This window comes from Montipora capricornis, chromosome 6 (assembly GCF_036669925.1).
Source record: "Montipora capricornis isolate CH-2021 chromosome 6, ASM3666992v2, whole genome shotgun sequence".
Classification (NCBI taxonomy): Eukaryota; Metazoa; Cnidaria; class Anthozoa; order Scleractinia; family Acroporidae; genus Montipora; species Montipora capricornis.
This window is the reverse complement of record NC_090888.1, coordinates 235001-245000: the sequence shown is the minus strand read 5'-3', so window position 1 is coordinate 245000 and position 10000 is coordinate 235001. Positions and strand designations below refer to the sequence as shown.

The 10000-nt window shown below is 39.6% G+C and overlaps 1 protein-coding gene across 2 annotated transcripts; it reads right to left on the bottom strand.

Annotated features, from left to right (window-relative positions):
* Positions 1 to 1000: 1000 nt before the first annotated feature.
* Positions 1001 to 8346, bottom strand: LOC138054569 (chymotrypsin-like elastase family member 2A). 2 transcript variants are annotated; one of them, XM_068901071.1, is made up of 7 exons: positions 8210 to 8346; positions 5030 to 5239; positions 3581 to 3817; positions 2649 to 2864; positions 2108 to 2461; positions 1839 to 1961; positions 1001 to 1137 (listed from the first exon to the last, which is right to left on the bottom strand). In XM_068901071.1, the coding sequence occupies exons 1-6, from the start codon at positions 8274 to 8276 to the stop codon at positions 1840 to 1842; spliced, it is 1206 nt and encodes a 401-aa protein (XP_068757172.1). In that variant the 5' UTR covers positions 8277 to 8346; the 3' UTR covers positions 1001 to 1137; position 1839. The 2 variants fall into 2 exon arrangements, with proteins under 2 accessions (XP_068757172.1, XP_068757173.1); XM_068901072.1 differs by having other exon boundaries at positions 1839 to 1958; positions 8210 to 8345.
* Between the last annotated feature and the right edge of the window lie 1654 nt (positions 8347 to 10000).

Here is a 10000-nt window from a genome sequence, read left to right as displayed (position 1 = left end):
ATAATGAACGGCATTAATTGAACAACGGTAAAGTAAAAGGTAAGGTCTCTGTTACGAGCCTAGGAAGGCCCATCAGGCCGGCACTTATCTCCGCTTTCCGTAGCATGAAGTGACTAGGAGTATTTAAATAAATAAATATTGCTAGTGCTAATCACCCTTACTTGCAGTCAAGGACTGAATTGCGAAGGGCGCGGCTCACGACATCGGGCTGAAAGCATACAAAGGCGCCTCTGGCTGCCGCTATACAGTCCATGTTTGATGTCGGAGCACAGCACCACAGCTAGATGTCAATTAGCTGTGAGTCGATTTTGATGAGGGAGGAAAACCGGAGTACCCGGAGAAAAACCCTCGAGTCAGGTTGAGATCGACTGAAACTCAGCCCACATGCTGGCCGAGGCCAGAATTGAACCCCGGCTCGCAGTGGTGGGAGGCCCGATAGATAACCACTAAGCCACCCTGACTCCCCCCTGGATGGGATGCTAGTCCATCGCATGGTTACCCCCAGCATTTTCGCCGGTACCCATTTATAACCTGGGTGGAGAGAGGCACCGTGAGAGCAAAGTTTCTTGCCCAAGAACACAACACAATGTCCCCGGCCAGGACCCAAACCCGGACCACTCGATCCGGAGTCGAGCACTCTAACCATGAGGCCACCGCACCTCCCATTGAACAAAGATTTTGCTAAAAAAAAAAAAATACGGAAACGCCTTTACTTCGTTCCATCTGAACCGTAAGTCCGACCAGGATAGTGGCTATACCTGTAGTCTCTTGTTGATAATTGAGTGCTTGGTGAGTAATAGGTAATATTTAATTAAATTAGTAATATTAATAGGTAAGTAAACTTAAACATTTTCATCAAAGAAAAACAAATTTGCCTACATGAACGTTCATGCGGCTAGTTATTAAGAAATACTTTAACTGTACAACGTCACAACTTCCCCGAAAAACCGGCTGGACATGACATGACTTACGTCTTGACAGTCATTGAATACTCTTGATGTGCTGACGACGGATTTGTTTATTAGATCTTTGATCATGTATAAGACTCACGAGTACATTAAGTTTAAGTCAAAACGAAGTGAGGTTAAAATACCAAAGGGGTTCGAGGTAAATCCCAACCAAGCAGCTACACTGACTCTGGAAAACACAAGAAGAGAGATTAATGTCAGGAGTGGATGCAAGTATTTGTCCTGTTAGGGTCAAACTCTTTTCAAATGGAGTTTTGAAAACAGTGGAGAACCCAATACCCTCGAATGAAAGATGACGTGATGGGCGACAAATGATGTCATCTTTAATTAAATGGTTGACGATTTAAAAAAGTTTAAGGTTTAAAGGTATTACTTAGTTCTTTTAACCAACCAAACATGCATTTTACTAAGTTACCGATTAAATAAAACAACAGACCAGATAGCAGCATCTCAAGACACACGACACTGATTTACTTCCGTTAAATGATTAATCGAAACTTTGGCAATATAGTTATGTATAACATCCATTGCTGCTCTGTATATGATTTTCTTATGCTCACTTATTCTCTGTCAAATATTCCTGCATTTAACCAAGATTACAGACGATAAACTAGATGAAAACTGGGTGAACTATAAACACACTTCAGATGATCTTTTAAGAATCCTCTTGCACATTTTCATTACACACTGAGACAACACATATCAGGGGAGATGCGAACAATACGGATCACGGCACGAGCTCAGCCGGCTAAATCATGAGGTCAAGGAAAGCAAACAGTATCTAAAGCTACTTTATATACTCTCAATATTTCTCCTTTCCTATTTAAACCTCGTAAGACAGCATTATCAAAGAACAAAAACTGAACTTACATCAACAGGCGTTGCACGTCTTCTTGCAATAAAACGTCTTTAGCATATTTGTAAAGTATTTCACCTCACATAATTGGCTGCCCCATGTACCGCAGTAATCGTGGGTGTCCATACATCCCACTGCTAAAAGCAAAAGCGAAAAAGCCGCATAATAACAGCTCAAACCTACAGAATTTTAAGTTATAATTACAGCAAAACACCGCCAAAAAAAAATATTTCCGGGATATAAACGAAAGTTTTCGAAGTCGAAATTGAGATAATGAGCTTACCTGGCTGCAGTGGTCGTGATGTCATCTTGCATTTGATCCAATCAACATAATTGTTTATACGAACAAACACAGAGTAAGTAGGCCCTCCTCTGCAATTATTATCACCCCAGCTGACTGTTCCTCTCAGTGTCCAGCGGCCTGTTTTCATGTTTTGACAGACGAGTGGACCTCCACTGTCACCATGGCAGCCGGAAATCGTACTGCTACCTCCGTAACCTGCGCAAATCATTAACCTGTCCACGACTTTTCCAAGCTTCTCGTTGGCTTTGGAGCAAATGGTAAAGTTTACTATGGGCATCTTAGCTTGCTTAAGAATTTGAGACTTGTTTCCCAGGAATGTCGTCTTACCCCAACCTTAGAAAAAGGGAAAGTCAACACATCCTCGTTAGTGTTTATCCATAAATACGAGGAAGTCATTGGTAATTTATCCGTACCAGGTGTTGTCACTCTAAAGGTGGAGAGGTTCACATCTCACCGATTAAAATAACTTTATAGAACCTCTGATTCATTTGGTGAAAAGTAATGAGTTCAATTTATTCACCTGAAACAAAACACTTGCTTCCTGGTGGAACTCGGTCTTTGTGATTACCACTTGGTAAACAAGCCAATCCAACTCTGTCACTAAGTATCGCAGGATGGCGCAGTTTGATCAGTGCAATATCGTTGCCAAAACCATTTGTCATCGCTCTCTCGTGGATATGAATTTCGGAAACGGTGATGCTTTGTACTTGTCTCGAATCTCTTCGATCATGGACTCCTGAGAAAGGAAATTTTCCTTTGTAACCAATTAAATGCACACGACTGTTTCAGAGAAAATGAAGGTTTCTCAACTGACAGCGATGACACAGTACCTCTTCTTCCGAGGCTACTGAAACGTAGTTTGATGTTGGCTTAATCTTCCAGACAAAGGGACCACCCCACCCATTACATTATTCCTACTTTCAAATGGCAGAGAAACAGCTTGATAGGGGGCCGGAGCCAGATCTGAAATTTTAGTTAAATACAGTGAAACACTTTTGAGACCATAGTCCGTACTAACCACCCCCTCTCATAGCCCGTAAACATTATTTTACGGCCCTCGCAGCCTAGTATGCATGTTTCTTTTCATTTTCTTTTCAATTCCACCCAATCGCAGTGCCAATAGGGAAAAAAAAGGTTATTTTTGGTGTTGAGTTAACCACGGAGGCTGGCAACAGAAGTGGATTACACTTCCCTTAAAAAAATGTTTTTTCGGATAAGGCTGAACGTTCTAATCTCCGTTTGCGATTCGCACCTGAATCGTTGGATGTATTTTAACATGAGTTCTTACGGTTCAATACAACTAGATCAACAATAAGGAGACCAGCAAACCTAACAAAGTACATACTAGTTTGCTGCGCTGTGGTATCGAAGAAACGGCAGGATAGAGGCCAAACCCGTAAAAAAGCAAGCAAACTTACAATATAACCAGATGTACCCTTAAAATGTTCTTACCAAGTCTTATGATATACGATCCAGGAAAAGGAATCTGGAAGACACAATGGGCCGCTGTTACCACGTAGGAAGGCGTTACGAGAGTTCCTCCACATTTAAAGACAAATGGTCCAGTGGCTTCATATTTAACAAGAAGCTCTGCCTGCCATGGCCACGAATGCGGGACGGCTTCTTCTCCTCCAACGATTCTTAGCATTGGTCTCACACCACAAGGAAGTTTGTCGAGTAAAGGTTTCTCTGAAGGATACAGAAGCAAAGCAACGATCTCATAAATAGTCTCAAGCCCGATTTTATGTGACTAACGCCCGTTTTAAACGTCGCATTTCACATGTGCCGAATCTATGCGAATAACAGAAAATTGGATTAGCATTGGCGTTAGATTCGGCAAATGTGAAATGCGACGTTTGAAGCGGGACTTAGACATTATAAGCGCAGAATTTCAGCGTTAAATGGTACGGGCCGGCCCTATAAGTTAGTGGCAGAAACAAAATTCTTTGAACGGACTTCCAGGTCACGCTTATTTTCCCTATCCAGAACTGAGAATACAATTGCAGACTTGAGAAACTGCTAGAGACTTGTTGCATTATTGGTCAACTTTTACGGACTAACGTAAAATACAGGGCGTTGAAAGGTGCTGATGAGCCTGGCGAACTCCTGCCGTAAAATATAGGAGAGACGAGAACACAAAAGAGGACATGCACCAGAGATACATGTAAGCGTTTGCAGGAATCATGTAAGTCCTGATTAAATATCTGTAACAACCTTTTTTTTTAGCTTTGCCTTGCAACATGTAGCTTTAATGGAGACACCACAAGCAAGACTTTAGTCTCCACATATTTTATTTTTGGCAAGATATTATGCCAATTTGCTTGTTACAAAAACAAGTATTAAACATGAAAGCTCAGTATTAAGCTATTAATTTCTCATCTTTGAGAAGAGCAGTGGCATGCAGCCTCAAAATATTTTTGCAGCTTTAAACAGCTGTTTAAATAACAAATATAACGGATGAAATAACCAAACAAATTTACGCTCAGTGACAATAATTGAAATTACTTACTTTAGATGTAATACTGATGTCAGTTTAACTTTAACTAAAGAGAAGGCCTAGGAAAATGTCTACTCTGAGCATTTCATGCAATTTTGTTCGATTTACATATTTAGTCGAGTTCTAGGGTTAGGGTTGATGGTGAACGGAAATATTTGATAATTTTGTTAAGCTTTTCGCAATAAGTCCGATAATAATAATTATTTTACAGTTGGTTTTTTTTTTTCGGATTTTGGAAAAGAAATAGGGCGACTTTTGATCAGTTGATATTCTGTGACTTAATTAGAATAAGCAATTTAAGTTGAGTAAGGTTTCCTTTTTTTACGGCGACTTGAGGTCCCAGAGTAGGCCTATATGTTTACTCCCAGTTAAGAGAAACGTATTGGAATAAAAGTAATAAATACCTCTGACTCCTCCCGGAATATCACATTGTGTTTTTGATTTACAACAGCATTTCTTGTGACTGTCGTTGTACATCATTCCTTTTGGACACTGCGTCTTTGAGGCTTTGCCTTTGAGACATGTGACAAATCCATAACAAGTATCAGGATCTTTATAAGGGCCATCAACTTTTGCTTGACAATATCCTTCGTCTAAACATGTACCTGCATATACTGTTTACACAAATTGCACATTATTAAGAGTCTCGATCTATCACAGAGTAGAGTTTCTATCCTCTGCTACAATTAGTGATATAATAATCGCCTCATTACATGAATTGTTTGCAATCGGTTTTTGGGTGGTCTTAACAATTGTAATCTTTCGCGGAACTTGATGAAAGATCCTGCATAGATTCATACAGTCATCCCCACGGCACTCATTTTTTTGGTAATGGTTTTGTTTACGACCGCCAATCAACTCATTCTTACTAATTAACACGCAGACGCCCTTGCGCGCACGTCAAATTGACGACAATGCAAATAAACGAAACGAAACTTATGGTTCACCGATTAAAACCAGGATGAAAATCCTGAAACGGTATAATTCGAAGACCCAATGTTCTTACACTCCTGTCTAGTGTTTTCATCAGGGTGTGATCCAAAGTTACAGGAAGAGTTTTCAAACGTTTTCTGATTAAGGATGCATGTATCTTAAATATAAAGAAAAACATCAACATGTGTACATCCAGGGACGTTTTTTTCCCTTTTAGAAAAACGACACGTCAAATAAGTTTGAACCTAACAAAAACTGAGTTGAAAGCATTTTAGATTGCAATCAAGCAAACGTACCCTTTCTGACGCACCCTATACTTTGCTGGTGTTGTCACCATATATTCGACATTTTTAGTAAAGGAGTCAGACAGGCTTTATAAATTGCTATCTATCAAAAACAGCCGTCTTTGGGGGAACTGAAATGAAGAAGTTTAAACGTCTTGGTGTTCATTATTAAAACTCGTTACTCTTCAATCAGGTTACCATAGTCAGATAGGTCTTAATTGTGTTTTCATTTAACAGGTCTAGGATATTCGAAGCTGTTTCATGTTATCGCAATTTAAACTTAAGTTTCTTCCTGTTGCAAATTACGATTTCACGCATTATTGTTTTTATAACTCATGCATGGTAACGATGGAACCTTTGCAAGCACACGAAGTCCTTGTTTGCAACCTCGCTCCCAGGGCTTTCAAGAGCCCTGGGACGGGCGCCCACTCTCGGCGGTGAAAAGCCCTGGGAACGAGGTTGCCTTGATGCTTACAATGGCGTGCGTAACTGTTGCATTGTAAACACCAAGACATTTCTGTTCTCTCTTTTACTGCAATTTTCATAATTCTACGGAATCTTATTATCAAGCGCCAATGGTCAAACTGAGTTTTGGCTTCCATCAATCAAACTTCCACCGCGAAGGTGAGCCTGAGAGTTGACCCGAAACTACGGGTGCCGAAATCAATTGCTGCGTGACAATCAGCATCTTTGGTTCCCCCGTGACATTCGTACATTCTAACTCGTTGCCGATGCAGAGCGATGGAATCTATACGAATCTTTTTACTGAAGAACTTCTAAAAAGATAACCTATAGGTATTCAAGCTCTCAACCAAACAAAAATTCCAATTCACTTTCCGGAGGCAAAGTTGATCTTGCCGGCTATGTTCAGAAATTTGATTGACAAAAGCCGGAGCGCAACTTAGAAGTTGAGATTCCGCAGAATTTTGAAAATTGCAACAAGCAACAAGAGGATCAATTTACCAGCAACAGAGCGTTTTATAACTGATCAGTGCTGTTTTGTGTCCGATCGCGTTCAAGGCTGCTATGAAATGCATTTACTTACATTTCCTTCTGTGTTTGATTTCGGAATTTGTTTGCAATTTTACCATTAATGGCAAAAGTATGATTGACATTTTTAAATTTTCTTTTTGTTTCAACACTATTTTTTTTAACATTAGCTCTAAGAGTAATAAAAATACTCATCTGGAGAGCTTATGCTGACTACACTGAAATACATTCAGAGACAGTGGGTAGTAGAACAGCGAAAAAAAAAAGAAATTATTTAAAACGGTTAGACGAAGAAATAGCTTCAAAAGATGGGACATATTGAAAAAAATTAATATTGACTTTAACATCGACATTGGGAACACCATTTAGAATCCACTCCATATTTTTTTATTTATTTATTTATTTTTTGACTATTAGTGAGGCAATGCCAAACCAAGCTCCAAGCTCCAAGCTCCAAAGCTCTAGCTCTAAGGTAATAAAAATACTCATCTGGATAGCTTATGCTGACTACATTCAGAGACAGTGGGTAGCAGAACAGCGAAAAAAAAGAAATTATTTAAAACGATTAAATAAATAGACCAAGAAATAGCTTGAAAAGATCGGACATCGGCATTGGGAACACCATTTAGAATCCACTCCCTTTTTTTTTTTTTTTTAACTATTAGTGGGGCAATGCCAACCATTTGCCTAATACCTGTGAAGCGGAGGTAACAGCTTTTCCGGACAGTCCAAGAAGTAATGCTTATTGTCTTCAAGAGGTGCATAGCAAAGAGTGCAAGCGGGCGAATAATGACAATTTCTTTTAAACAGATGGAAGTTTAAATCGCTTAAATGAAGTCTTAAACCAGTGTGGTTAACCGTGACGCTCTACGATTACCAAAGTAAAACATGAATGTGGTTTCGAGATGAGTTAAGAGAGTAGTTCGAGAACGCGATGCGCCTGTAACGAAAGGCTATTCCACAAATGAGATCTTGAAAACAAGAATGGTTTCCTTTACCTGTCAGTCTGAGCGGAGGGTAAGAAGAGGTTATTAGAGGAACGAAGACTGTAACAAGATCTTACCGAAACGTAATCAGGGCAAAGATCGGTCTAATAAGGTGAAGATAGCTTTGAGACCATCCTATATATAAGAGTAACTTTACCATTTTTTCTTCTTTCACTGAGTTCTGACATTTTGAAGAGTTAATTACTTAATAGAGGGCGGCAAGATAAATTTCATTAATTAATCACTGGCACGGACTAACGTTCTAGCTCAAGCAGGTCTTCTTGTGTTTAAACTTAAAAGTTTCTTTGCTGGCAAGCTGAAGGAATTCATTATGGCATAATTAACAAAAATACGTTTAGGGTGGCTTTCAAGAAAACACAGTTGTCCTTACCTTCGAAACTGTTCAAAATGAACAAAGCGCTTGCCGTTAACATTGAAAACGGCTGGTGAAGGACCATGATTTTTATAACTGATCAGTGTTGTTTTGTATCTGATCGCGTTCCAGGCTGCTATGAACTGCATTTACTCACATTTCCTTCTGTGTTTAGTTTTGGCATTTGTTTGCAATTTTAAAGTTAATGGCAAAAGAATGATTGACATTTTGAAGATCTAGAGTTAATAACTTAATGGAGGGAAGCAAGATAAATTTTATTAATTTACTACGGACTAAAGTTCTTGCTCAAGCAGGTCTTGTGTTCAATTAAACCTTCTTTGCTGGCAAGCTGACGGAAGATAATAAATGATCTCGCGTGAAGCCAGTTTGGGTGACCCACTGAATATGGCTTTGCAGTTAACAAGGTTTAACATTGTAAGACTCTTTTATCCAATACCCCTATATAAAATGGAAAAGGCAGTGAATCACTAAGCGATGTTATGAATTTCAGGAATCATACAGGCCTTTTTTTGGAAAAACGTGGTTATGTTATGCTGTACTTTGTAATATATGTGATGTGGCTAAATAAACTGAACTGAACTGAACAAGGCTGAGAAAATCGTTGTCTTGAGAAACATGATATATAGACTCAAGCTGAGCTTATCATATATAGATCTGCCATACTACGTCAATGAATGATTTGCCAGTAATCAGAGAGACCTACGTTATGTGCAAAGGATTCTGGGATCACCAGTAGCAAAACGTTGCAAGTCGCTAGAAAGAAATGTAAGACAGAAAACTGTTTCTTCGTCAAAAGCAGTCATGTTGGACAAAGAATAATGCACTTGCGTCGTGATTTTGGGAGACCCGGAAGTGACTAAAGTTTTGGCGAGAAAACTGTAAGCTTTACGGTGTGATTAGTGCGATAAAATCTTTTGATTGATCAACACAATGGGCCAGTGCTGCGACCACATCTGATAAGTCATTGCAGGTAGGGCAAACTGGTTTGTTGCAGTTACACGATTGTACTACGATAATGGACTTGACCAGATCACTGACGTTCTCCGCAGGAAAACCTTTGCAGTGTTCTTTAGGCCTCAAGTGTCTTCCTGCTTAACTGTTTCTAGTACTCCTGGGAACCTGTGTTGCTAATCTTCCACGTCCTCTACACGCAAAATCAGCAGATGAAGTTCTCGATGCTGTAAGGAACTATTGCTATTACTATGGATACCCGAAAGAAATCCTTACAGACAATGGAGGTAAATTTTGCAATGCGAAACTCAAATCATTTTGCGAGGAAAATCAAATCAAGCTGTCCCATGGAGCGGCAAGAACTGCAACCACACAAGGTCTTGTGGAAAGAAGCAACAAAAAAATGGAAAGAAAATATGAGGTCAATAATTCTGGGGTCAAAAACCAAGAACATTGAAAGACGGTGCGAGTATACAAGGCAGGCTTCATGTACTACGAACATCATTCTCCTCAGGGCAATAAATACAACACCATATCAAGTGGTTTTCGGAATAACGGCCCACCGTGAGAACCACCAGAACAGTGATGAAGGCATTAAATGTCAAGGGGAAGCCACTGAGCTATCTTCTGGTTAAAACACTTTAGACAATGATCAGTGAAACTGTTGAAAGAGCAGCCAAATACCAGAAGATACGTGAAGAACAGGGTCAATACAATGAAGAAATGGTAGAACAAACCAGACAAGCAAGGAAGTGCACCTTTGAAGATCGATGACATGGTTGCAATCAAAAAAAATAAACAGGGTGGACAAAACGTGTCCTGTACACCTAAGAACTA